The sequence below is a fragment of the Cydia fagiglandana genome, chromosome 22 (assembly GCF_963556715.1).
Source record: "Cydia fagiglandana chromosome 22, ilCydFagi1.1, whole genome shotgun sequence".
Classification (NCBI taxonomy): Eukaryota; Metazoa; Arthropoda; class Insecta; order Lepidoptera; family Tortricidae; genus Cydia; species Cydia fagiglandana.
The window spans coordinates 8,471,246-8,484,166 of record NC_085953.1 but is presented as its reverse complement, the minus strand read 5'-3'; the positions used below and the strand labels follow the sequence as shown (position 1 = coordinate 8,484,166).

General features: G+C 40.4%; 1 protein-coding gene across 1 annotated transcript in view; it reads right to left on the bottom strand.

Annotated features, from left to right (window-relative positions):
• LOC134675453 (twitchin) overlaps window positions 1-12,921 on the bottom strand; it is a 173,758-nt gene that overhangs the window by 142,428 nt on the left and 18,409 nt on the right. Inside the window, 7 exon segments of the mRNA XM_063533722.1 lie at window positions 1-627; window positions 784-1,085; window positions 1,171-1,374; window positions 1,455-1,590; window positions 2,604-2,745; window positions 4,419-4,581; window positions 5,332-5,353. Of these exon segments, the coding sequence (XP_063389792.1) occupies window positions 1-627; window positions 784-1,085; window positions 1,171-1,374; window positions 1,455-1,590; window positions 2,604-2,745; window positions 4,419-4,581; window positions 5,332-5,353 (1,596 nt within the window).

Sequence of the window (12,921 nt, the reverse complement as noted above, 5' to 3'; positions counted from 1 at the left end):
TTTCAATATTGAGCGTAAGATTTGCATTGAGCTCCCCAAGTTCGTTTTTAATATTGCATTTATATAATCCGGAGTCTTCAATACCAGGATCGATGAGTTCCAAAATAATTGTGTATATATCATCCTTTACTTCGATTCTGGTCTTGATTTTCGATGAGTCTGTGATTTCTTTACCCTCATGGTACCACACGATCGTCGGTTTCGGGCTAGCTTTAACCTTGCATCCCATGGTTACTAATTTACCGTTATCCTTTGATTGGATAGTCGGTTTCTCCACAAATGTTGGGCCTTCGCCTTCTGGTTCTGGCTCAGCCTCGATGTTGAGGTTCAAGTTAGCATTGCTTTCGCCGTATTCATTCTTGACGTGACAGCGGTAAGCGCCACCATCCGCTCCCGTCGGGTTTGACAAAAGTAATACTAATTCGTAAACATCCTCACTTATCACACTCGATTTGATCTCAATCTTACTGCTAGCTTTAATTGCGGTCGTGCCTCTGTACCATGTTACTTCAGCCGCCGGCTTTGCCTTGCACACACAACGCATTGTGATGAGTGTGCCATCTTCGTTGGGAATGATTCGAGGTTTCTCTATGAACGATGGTGCGAAACCGTTCTCGTCATCCCCACCTACACAAAAAATAACAACGGTACAATGGTAGGCATTATTACAAATACGAAAACAACAACTAAACTGTTTACATGCAGCTTCCAAGCTCAAAGCCTAGCATGCATTGCTACTGTATGCGTACATTATCTAATTTCTTATAATTAAGTCCCCCATACCTTGGAAATTGAGAGCAATGTTTGCATTACTCTCACCAAACAAGTTGAAGGCATTGCACCTATAATTGCCACCATCTTCCCTAGTGGGGCCTAATATTTCTAATGTCAAATTAAACGTGTCTTTTCCCGTCGCTTTTCTGGACATCTTCATTTTTGATCCATCTTTAAGTTCTTTTTCTCCGTGGAACCACACGATGTCTGGGACGGGATACGCTTCGAGTACGCATTCCATTATTAATACATCCCCCTCCTGTCTTATTGTCGGCTTTTTGGGGAATCTTGGTGCTTTACCATCGGGAATTCTGTCCAAAATAAAAATTTTAATAACGATCCTTTGGATAGGATTGTTGAGAAAGAAAACAAAAAAAATCGTTTTTAAAATCTTACTTCGGTTTATCTCCACCTTCAAAGTTGAGATTTATTTTCGCTACGCCTTCACCATGTTTGTTTTTCGCCAATGCCCGGTATTCTCCTTTGTCCGTATTTTCTACGCCTATGATTTCTAATCGCGCTATGTGATATAATGTTTGGTCCTCTTCTAATGTTATTTTATGTCGACTACTTTCTTTTATTAGTTTTTTGCCATGGTACCTGTATCAAGGGCATTAGTTAGTGTAAGAATCTTTCTCTGTTCTAAGGTTGTATACATTATTTTATGAATTGGTTCTTACCATGCGACGGTTGGTTTCGGTTTGCCAACACATCTGCATTCGAATGTGATTTTTGTACCATCCTCCGATTGCCTGATGACGGGTCTTTCCGTGAACGTCGGTTTGATATAGTCCTCAGGAACGGGCGCTTCGTCGCCTATGTTGTTAATCATTGCATTAATAAGTCGATGACTTTTCTTTTTAGTAGAATCCTCATTTGCGTGTTATAGTTAATCACTGTTCATATTTAAGATGTTTTCTTTAAGTTCGTGTTTTTGTCATTTACTTTGCTATTACGTTACTCGCACACTGAATATGTTTATAAATATACATACATAAAAATATAATTTGGAAGAATTGTGTTTGTTTCACTACATTGATCAATCAGTACGCATGACAGTTGCACCAGTTATTTCATTACTGAGTTAAAATTGTGCAGTTGCTGAAGCAAAGTATTTGCAAACTAATTGTAACTACTGCATTATACTGTTAGTTAATTAACTATATTACCAAGGAAAAATATTGTTAATAAAAGCAGAGAAGCAGAATGAAGATTAAAATGACAATAAATAAATAACATATACCCAATCGAAGAGAAAATTGTGATGACGGTTAGGTGTTGGTGTAAGTATAATAAATAAATAAAATTTCTTCAAATAGATTTCATAGATGTAGAATAGAGTATAGTGTGTAGGTTAAAAATAAAACTAAAAACGAAATTAAGAAAACATCTTAAATCAATAATATAAATAGAACATTGTTAAATTTAACTAATGCCGTAGTTTTGTGTAGGTATTATGTAGGTATGTGTATTGACGAATTGATAAAATGAGTTGATGTACATGATGCCGCCAAATCTACACGTATGACTTAATCTATAACAGAATTATTAAAATCACACTATAGCGTTATTAAACTAAAAGCAGAAGTAAAATTGTGTGACATTTTAAACGTAAATCTAATTTGTGTAATTTCAAATACTTTAAAGTAATTATAATAGGTTTTAGTGCCAAATAGTATAGTGTCTCATTCATTTGAAAAAATTCAAAAAATATTTGACAAAGAAGAAACTAAACTAGATATTTATAACTGATTCAGTCAACAGTAAAGTTGACGGTGCTGTAATTAATGAAGGTGATGATGGAATGGAATAAACGACATTTTACTCACTGTCGAAGTTCAGGCTGATCGTGGCGTTGCTTTCGCCGAGTTCGTTCTTGGCGGTCACCTTGTATTTGCCCGCGTCTTCCACGGTCACGTTTGCGATTTCCAGCGAGGCATGGTAAGACTTTCCGTCTTTGCTTACTGTTAACTGAAATTTGAATGAAAATTGGATATTAGCATCATGAATATAAAAAAATCTTATTCTAAATATCTAGTTTCTTGACCTTGCGGTTAGAACAAAATACGTATGCCGTAATACGTAGTGTTCGCTTAATGATTTAGAATCTTTTCAACCTAATATTACCACTGTATCAAGTATCAAGGTAACTGTTTCTAATGACAAGATTATGGTTGTTTAAAATATCGGATTATAAATAAGAATTCAATTTTATTACGGAGTTGGTTGTCCTGGGTTCTATGTTTTTACTTAATTATTTATCTATCTCTTAACATCATCATCATCATTATTATCATGGTCCAGTATCCATAACGTAAACCAATTGAGCTATTTTGCAACTATATTTGGTTTGTGTAGGATTGTCCAATGTCCAATATTGTTATATTTATTATTTGTATTATTTTCCATAACATGTTCCAAACTTATAACTTACAGCTTTGCGTGAAATACGCCGTAACGTTTACATGAGTAACATGCATTGTATTTTGTTTCTGTCAAAATAAAGCACAAACATGACTCACCCGCGCGTCTATTTTAAACCCGTCAAAAGTGTCACATTTCCGAGACTGACAAATGTTACTATTATCATTTTATGAACCTAAATAGATTGTAACGGACAGATTGAAGTGTAAAAGGTCACCGAGCGATGCTGTCGCCACCTGGCCGGCGTCGCAGCCAACTAGATCGGGGTCAAGGCCATCTTTGAGCTCTTTTAAAACTGGGGCATCATCGGCCATTATTTTTACATCTCAATCTTCACTGCCGTCACTGTCATGCACTTTTATAATGACATTTATTTTAATCGCGATGCCACGCGCCATACATTTGTTATTGATTAAGATTCAAATCACTACATCTTACAAAACAAAGTCCCCCGCCGCGTCTGTCTATTTGTGTGTTTGTATGTTTGTTCGCGTTAACTCAAAAACTGCTGAACGGATTTTCATGCGGTTTTCACCTATCAATAGAGTGATTCTTGAGAAAGGTTTAGGTGTGTAATTTGGTAACCCGTGCGAAACCGGGGCGGGTCGCTAGTGTTGATCTAAATGGAAGGTACCATGGTTACCAGTACAATTTGACACAAGGTTTAACCGGTGGGACGGTGCAAGTGGCGCTAAGAGTTCAGAACTCGAATTTAATTTCTACTTGTACAAGCATGTACGCGGGGACTTACGAAGCTAGAAGTAAAGATAAGATCAGAGTATCAGTATTGTGTAGATTCTTTTTTTTTGTTCTTTTTATCTGCAATCGGCTGTTTCAGCCATAATCAGATGTTCTGTCTTTTGAGGGTTCTGAGAGGTATTCCATTAAATACTCTCTCTTGACTTTGATATAATTTATCTTCTAGTGCCTTTGGTCTAGCCGCAGTATTTGCCACCTTTTCAGCCTATTCGGATTGTCGTTGATGTTTACCAAGTCCCTTCCAAGTTCGTTTGTATGATTTTTTAGTCGTTCTTTGTATTTAACACAATATCTGTTAACTTCCTCTTTGATTGTTGGAATCTTTACGTATTCATGTATCTCTGTATTTTTTGCAAACCATGGTGCACATGTTACAGCCCTTAGGACATTATTCTGAAACCTCGAAATTCTACAAAGGTTTCAGTATTGTTATTGTGTAGATAAAAAGTATTTCTCTGTACCTTATGCCTCGCGCCAGGCATGACCTCGGCCGTGTTGTGGAACCAGGCGACCGTGGGCACGGGCTCCGCCTCGATGCGGCACTCGAAGATGAGCCGCTTGCCGTCATCCTCCTGCCTGATGGCGGGCTTGCGCGCGAACGTTGGCGCTTTACCGTCCACTTGTCTGGAAAACCACGATAAAAAGTTAGTCAATTGGTATTTATACAGGTTGTGTCTGACCATGGGGCTTTAAATTCAGGGCTCGATTCTACTCGCTAAACTGAGCTACTTTTATTATGGCACCAACCCCGAACTCCCGAAAAAAAATTTTTTACTTTTTCATACATTTTGGCTGATCAGATGTCGACGTTTTCTATGGAAAAGCCAAAAATGTTTCCCTGATTTTAGGGTTGGTCCCATAGTAAAAGTAGTTCAGTTTAGCGAGTAAAATCAAGCCCTGGATTTAAAGCCCCATGGTCAGACACACCGTGTACAAGTGACCGTCAAAATATTTTTTGATACACACTTTTATTGCCGACTGCACTTTCTCTCCTAGTTACATGTTTATTAAGTGCTTCTCGAGATGTTTGTAATAAGCCGAAACTCAATGTGTTTATGTTTTTTCCATCGAAGAGTTCCTTATTCCGACTTAAGAGATATTCCGACTGCATCATCAGATCAGCTCGATGTTAGCATAATATTGCCTTACATTGTCAATCAGACACCGGAATGTGGTTCAAATTTAAGTTACAAGATACAAAGAATAATAGTGGTGAAGCTAGGTAAATAAAAGTGTGTAAATGGTAGGTTTCGTAAATTGCGTACATTTAGAAGATTTATACTTTGTAACGACATAGGTATAGAAATTTATTTTTGTACGATTCGAATCAATAACTGATAACTTTGGATAACATCGAAATCATTAAATACTTACTTTTGTTTGTCTTCGTCAGCGGCTGAAAAAAAGATAAGAAATTTTTAACTCTATTCAATATAACAAAATTTTAAATCTCCTCGGCGTTATAAGGGTTTTTTTAACGCAGAGAAGATTTAAGAATGTAGAATTGGGTATCAAGTTAAGGTCTATATAAAATATATATTTTATATTGCTTCGGAAATTCCCGAATTAACTTAACAATGTCAAAGATCTAAAGAATTATGTAGAAACAATGTTGGATATCAGTGCTCTCTGTAACAATGATTCGTTTTCACATATCCAGATAGTATCTCGACGGGTAAATTCGAATTTACTCGTAGTTTTAAACGGGTAAATTAGAATTTAGTTTTATAACGCGCCAACCTCAAACGTCGGCCCGGCCGAACGAAACTCGCGGATTGGACGACTTACCTGATGCACCGCATGAGCCAATCACAGCTCCGATTCATGACGCACTGCGCGTGACCGACCGTATACAGATACGTTCTCGCCGCTCCCGCGCAGTCCGGCAACCGACGCGATACGATTGATATATGTCTAATGATAATTTGTAAAATCACTACAGTATTTAGTGCTTAATTCTAATAACTTTCCCATAAGAACATTACGAGTGTAATTATTCAACAGAATACACTTTTAATTCAGTATCGGTGTCGATTTCACTTTTAAATAGCCTCCTCATCCGAACCCCGAGCTAGCTGGCGCTACAAAATGGCTGCCCAAGTGTGAGGCTATAGTGAAAAAGTGGACTTTTGTGCCGTGATTCATTAAAATAAACAATATAGTGTAATAAAATGCCACCTAAATCAAGGAGAAATCGACGTGTGTCGACGCCGACGCGAGATGACCTCGAGCCCGCTCGAGAAGGTTCTTTCACGAGAGATGACGTCGCGACGCTTGTGGATTCGTTGCAACGGTCGCAAACCAACGCCTTCAGGGAACTGCTGGAAAGCGTCATCACAACCTCTAGGCACCCGTCGTCGTCTACTACATCGACACCGTTTCCTGTAGAAGGAGGAAATTTCTCTCGCTGCAAAGCTCGATTCGCTGGAAATGCGGAAGAGTCCATCGAAGGTTTTATTGACGCCATTGAGGCCTACAAAGATTGTGCCAACATCTCGGACGATAACGCCATTCGTGGGTTATCAATGCTACTAACGCATTCAGCCGCAGATTGGTGGCAGGGCATAAAACCGGAGATAACTTCATGGGCCGAAGTCATTGATAGTTTGCGCCATACCTACGGCGACAATCGAGCCCCGCCACGCATTTACCGCGACTTATTTGCTGCGCCACAAGGCGAAGAAAATACTCATGTTTTCGTCGCAAAGTGTAGAGCCCTGTTGGCAAAATTGCCACGTAGCGAGTTGGCCGAGAAGGTACAATTGGATATGGTGTACGGACTGTTAAACAAACGTATACGTAAACGTGTTAAGAGGGAAGAGTGTGCAACGTTTAAGATATTAATACAAAAGGCGCGCGCCGTCGAAGAATCGTTGAACGAGAGTACGAACGATACAAAGGCCGCCGCCGCTTCCAAGAACGTGAGCTACGCTTCGCCGAGTCGTCCCGTCGCCGTGTCAAAGCCGCCGCGCGCTACCGCGAGCGCGAGCGCCGCGCCGCCGTCCCGCGAGCCCCGTGCGCCTCCGCCGCGTCGTTTAGATGATAACAGTGATAACAATACAGCGTCCGCGTCCGCCGCGAAATCTAAGTCGTATAGTAAGAAGTGCGGGTATTGTAAACGTTACGGCCACGTAAAAGAAGAATGTAGAAAACTAAATAAAGACTCTAGTGGTACGTCTAACGATAATAATAATAACACATCAGATGTTAATGTCTTACGTTGTTATGGTTGTGGTCAAGTAGGTGTTATACGCGCAAATTGCGAAAAATGTAATGCTACTTTCTGTACTGTCAACTGCAGCATGGATTCGTCCAATCCAGGGTTAAAGGACACTGGTAAGCAGACTAAGAAGCTCTCCCTGGTGAGTAGTACTCTTAACTCTATACCTAAGGTTCAAAATGATAAGCTTGACGAGATCTTTTTGTCTCCCACTGATTTTCGACATGCACTTCCTGCAAATTTCTTTGGTGACGGTTTAGTAGCAAAGCCGGTGTTGCCCCGCGCCGCCGACAGCTCCCAGGATGACCCTGTAGTCGTTCAATAATCGTGCACACTTTTTGCAAAGTCCATTATTGATAACAGTGATAAGCAAGTAAATTGTCCCCTTAGTAAGGAAATGTCATTTTGCACCGTGTCAAATAATATTAGTAACATCCCTGTGCTGCCAGATCAGGTCAATGACGCCAAATCTAGGTTGACTACAGCTGTTTTAGGATCAGCTGATAACAGTAATAAGAATGGTCACAATATAACTAAATACAGTAAGTCATCTTCGGGTCACAGTATAGATAATTCCAGTAACTCAACCACGCCTTGTGAGGGAATTTTATTTTCAGCTGTGGACTTTTCAGGGACAAACCAGAAGGATGAGGACTCCAAGGAGCCTACACCTGGAGCCCTAATGGACCAGAATGACTCTGAGGACCCCGTATTGGATTTATTTGACACATATGAGGAATACACAAAAAGGTATCAGCGGCCAATTTTAGGGATTGGAATCCTGGACATGCAAGGTATTGCCTTAGTGGATACAGGCGCAAAGAGAAGCTTGGCAAGTCGAAAGCTCCACTCACTGTTACTTGAGAGACAGCAACAGTTCTGCGAGAAGCAAATGAGAGTGACATTAGCCGATGGTGTAACTCAACTTAGAAATGTGCTCAAAATTACCTTAGATGTCAAAGTGAAGGATAGAGTGATACCTCAAGAGTTCCTGATCTTACCTGAAGCTGAAGAAAATGAAACTTTACTGGGAATCGATTTTCTAAAAGCATCTAGGCTCGACCTGGACTTTGATAACCATACTTGGTGTTTCCCAGGTGGTGAGAAATATCCCATACAGTATGAATCTGACATGCCAACGCAATTGTCAATTGCTGCAAGCAATATACTTCATGCTGAAGAAGGATCAATGCTCAGCGAAGGTGAAAAGATGAAATTAGCCGAAGTGTTAGAGAGGAATAGTGCAGTCTTCAGTCTAGGGGGAGCGCCCACTCCAATTGTTGAACATCATATAGACACAGGAGACCATGCACCTATATCTGTACCTCCATACCGGCTCACACCTGCAAAGAAAGAAATAATGAAAGCGGAGATTGAGAAGATGCTCCGGGAAGGGATAATAGAGGAATGTGAATCTGCATGGACCTCACCGGCAGTTCTTGTCCTTAAGAAGAATAATACTGTCAGATTCTGTGCTGATTATAGAAAGCTGAATAGCGTCACAAAGACAGATAACTATCCCTTACCCTTAATTGATGAGCTGCTGCAGTCGACCGGAAGACATTGCTACATAAGTACCATAGATCTGAGATCTGGATACTGGCAAGTCAGTGTGAATCCAGCTGATCGGGATAAGACTTCAGTGATCACACCATTCGGTACCTACCGTTTCGTACGAATGCCATTCGGTTTGAAGAATGCACCTGCAACCTTCCAGCGGTTGATGGATAAGTTCAAATCCGGTGCCAGCTTGCAAAATACTACAGTTCTAGCTTACCTGGACGATCTCCTGGTTATATCTGACAGTTTCGAGAAACACCTGCAAGACCTGCAACTTGTGTTCGACCGACTACGTCAGTTTGGCTTAAGAGCAAACCGAGAGAAATGTGTTTTTGCTTGCAAAGAGGTCAAGTACCTTGGACACCTCATCACCCCTGACGGTATTAAGCCAGATAATGGGAAAATTGAAGCAATATTAGCCATGAAGGAGCCAACTAATCTCAAGCATCTCCGGACATTTCTCCAAACCTGCGCTTGGTTCAGAAAATTTGTTCCAAATTTCTCAGCGGTAGCTCAGCCGCTTACCAAGCTTACTAAGAAAAATGAACCGTGGAAATGGCAAGACGAGCAACAACAGGCTTTTACGGAGCTCAAGACCAGATTAACTTCTGCTCCAATCCTGGTGCAAGCGGATTACAGTAAACAATTTATTCTACGGACTGACTCGAGTAACTATGCTCTTGGAGCTTGTCTTATGCAAGGCGAAGGACATGATGAGCGTCCCATTGAGTATGCCAGCAGGCTGCTCACTCCAGCAGAACGCCGTTACAGCACAACTGAGAGGGGAGTGTTTGGCTGTGATCTGGGCGGTTGAGAAGTACCGGCCCTATATTGATGGTCATACAGTTTTAGTGAAGACGGATCATCAGCCGTTGAAATGGCTGTTGACTCACAAGTCACCAAGTGGTCGCCTTATCCGGTGGGCACTTAAACTGCAAGGCTTTTACATCAAATATGAATACACACCTGGAAAGGCCAATGTCATAGCAGACACATTGAGTCGACCTGTCTGCGATGAAAACTCCAAAGAAGAATGTGGAGTCTGCTCTATTATTATTGATATTCCACAAGTTGATCCGACGGAACTACGTACTGCACAGCTCGAAGATCCAGAAGTCGCCAAGATTATTCAAGACCTGGAAGACTCTGATCCTATTAACTCGACCAGATGGCTAGAGAGAGGATATGTCATGGCCCAAGGGATTCTCTACTATTACAATCCCAACTCTGAGTCGGAGGAAGCTCAGCTGGTAGTACCTAACTCTATGAAGGAGGCCGTCCTAAAAGAGTACCACGACGCCCCAACAGCTGGTCATCAGGGCGTGGAAAGGACTCTCGCACGCATCTGTCAAAAATATTACTTTACAGGAATGCGCAAGTACATCACGGAATATTTAAAACTATGTGAAAAATGCCATCGTTACAAGATAAGTAACCAGAAGCCTATGGGACTACTACAGACCCCAGTACTTAATCAAAGAGGAGAGGTGCTTGCTATAGACCTCTTTGGCCCTCTACCTGAAGGATACAATGGAGAGAAATGGGTGCTGCTCATCGAGGACACGGCTACACGCTGGGTGGAGCTGATAGCCCTCAAGGACGCCACAGCAGAAGTCTGCGCTCCAGCCCTTATCGAGCAGTACTTCCTACGGTATGGATTCCCAAGAAGAATCATTTCTGACAACGGAGTTCAGTTTGTCTCAGCTGTGATGCAGCAGACCATGTTCTTGCTGGGAATCAAGCAGAATTTAATACCACTCTATCATCCTGAGGCCAACCCTGCAGAACGCAAGAATAGAGACCTCAAGATTCAACTCTCTATTTTAGTGAAGAACAATCATCGTGCGTGGCCCAAGTTCCTGCCAGCGATCAGGTTCTCGATGAATAGTGCTCTTTGTGCCACCACTGGATGCAGTCCAGCTCACATGATGTTCGCTCGAGAGATGAGGACTCCTTTTGATGCCCAACGTGATTTAAAGGCTATTCTGTCAAAAGAAAACTTTCTGCCGCAAATAACTCCTTACTTGAAGAAGTTTCTCGAAAACTGGGATGTTATAAAGGAGAAAGCTGTACGCCAGCAGGACCAGAAGAAAAGCGACGCTGACCAGCACCGACGGCAGTCACCTTTGTTTTGCGTTAATGACCTAGTTCTGGTAGACACTCATTTGCTTAGTAACGCTCCTAAAGGTTTAACAAAGAAATTCATGCCCAAACGGGATGGTCCCTATCGCATTAGTAAAATAATTAGTCCAACTTCTTACGTTATAGCTGACGTATAGTTGAATTATCGAGAAGGTGGAATTGCATTTGTAGTGGTTGTACCGTTTGCAACAAAAGGAGAATAATTTTCTCTTAACTTAATAAAATGACATACCCAAGAAGTGGAATAAGTAGTAGTCCTCTGTTTTTTTCTTTTATTCGCTATCATGTTCTTCATCTGAGCTGTCACAAGTATTGATAATAAAATTGTCTGTTATTTGATCCATTTCTCCTTCCTGACATCGATATTTATTTTCTTCACTTTCGACGTGGTGACAAATATTTTCCCAGTCCTCAGCAGTGATGGTATTCATTCGTTCAGTTGCTAAACTCATAATGCCTTGCATGTTTAATGAAACGTTTCTTTTTGCTACATATCCTTTTACCATGGACCAAATATTTTCGATCGGATTGAATGTCGGGTGATACGGTGGCAATCGTAATACGGAGTGGCCATGTTCTTTTAAAATTGCATCTATGTGGTACTCGCGAAACCGCTCTTTATTTTGTTTAATTAATTCATACAAACTGGTTTTGTACATCAACCGGTTATACGAAATGTTGTGTTCTGTCAACCAATCCATCATTTCTTGTTTATTAGAATTTGACGTTGGAGCACGATTCAAAAGTTTGTTGTGATAGGACGCATTATCCACGATAAGTACGCTATTCGGTTTGAGGTTCGGTATTAATTTTTCTTTTAACCATTTTTCGTAGTTGACAAAGTTCATCTGGTCATGTCATGGTAATCTCCCGTTTTTTGGTTTGCCTTAAACATTAACAAAGCGTTGGGAATAAAACCATCTTTTCCTCCTGCGTGCACTATTATTAACCGCTGGCCTGTACTGATTTGTTTTTGTACACCAAATTCTGTTCCATCGGTCCAAGCTTCTCCGGACACATGTGAAGTGTGGATGTAGGTTTCATCAGTATAAACTAGTGGTCTATCTTGAGATCGATATTCCGCAATTTTGGTAAGGTAATTTATTCTTAGCAGTCGTATGTTGTGTTTTTCCATTAATATTTTTCGGTTGTCCTCGGTCTTTTTCCATTTAAATCCTAATTTTTGTATTTGTTTTCGTAAGGTGGAAATGCCAAATTTGTAATCTATATCGGATTTTAACACAGAGTGGAGTCCCTTTAAGGTTGGAAATTGCTTATGGGACAGATGAAAATTGTATATAGTTCTCCGGATGACTTCCTGATCAAAATCGTCTACTGCTGATGACGGACAAGGACGCAACTTTTTATTCTTCGGGGAGGTGAATTTCTTTGTTGTTGCGAATTTCTCGCTGTTGCTCTCAGTCACAATGTTATAAACAGTAGAGAGACAAACACCTGTAGCTTTTTCAACTAACTGGGCAGCGGTGTAAGGCAAGTTTAAATTTTTCGTCAGTTCAAGTTCAAAATATTTATAACAGTTGAAAATTATTTGCTTACTTTGACTCTCAATAGGACCAAAATTACTTACAGCCATATTTTTTTTAAATATAAAAATTATTCGTAGTCGTACGGGCGGACACAATAATTAATTGAGAATACAATCAGCCCATCGACACCCCATACTTTGATAAATTAAGAACGTACTTGTTACCAACATTGAGCTATAGAAATAATCTTATCGAATTAAAATGACTGCTGTTGCATTTTGGTGGCACATACCCTACTTGCTTTTAACATAGACGTATTATACTTACTTTTCTTTAGGTTGGTATGATTGGTAGTAAAACGTCAAAAGTCATTTGAATTGTCGTGAACGTGGAAATACGTGGTTATTTTTTATTGTAATTGGTAAAATAACTTTAGCTGTTATTTAAATGGGGGCCAAATCTTTAAGGAAATGTGAAGTTTGTAGTGGGTGTGTAAGAAGATTAACTACTGACGCATTTTTGGACAAATTTCCACTTGATCCGAACAGGTCGGTA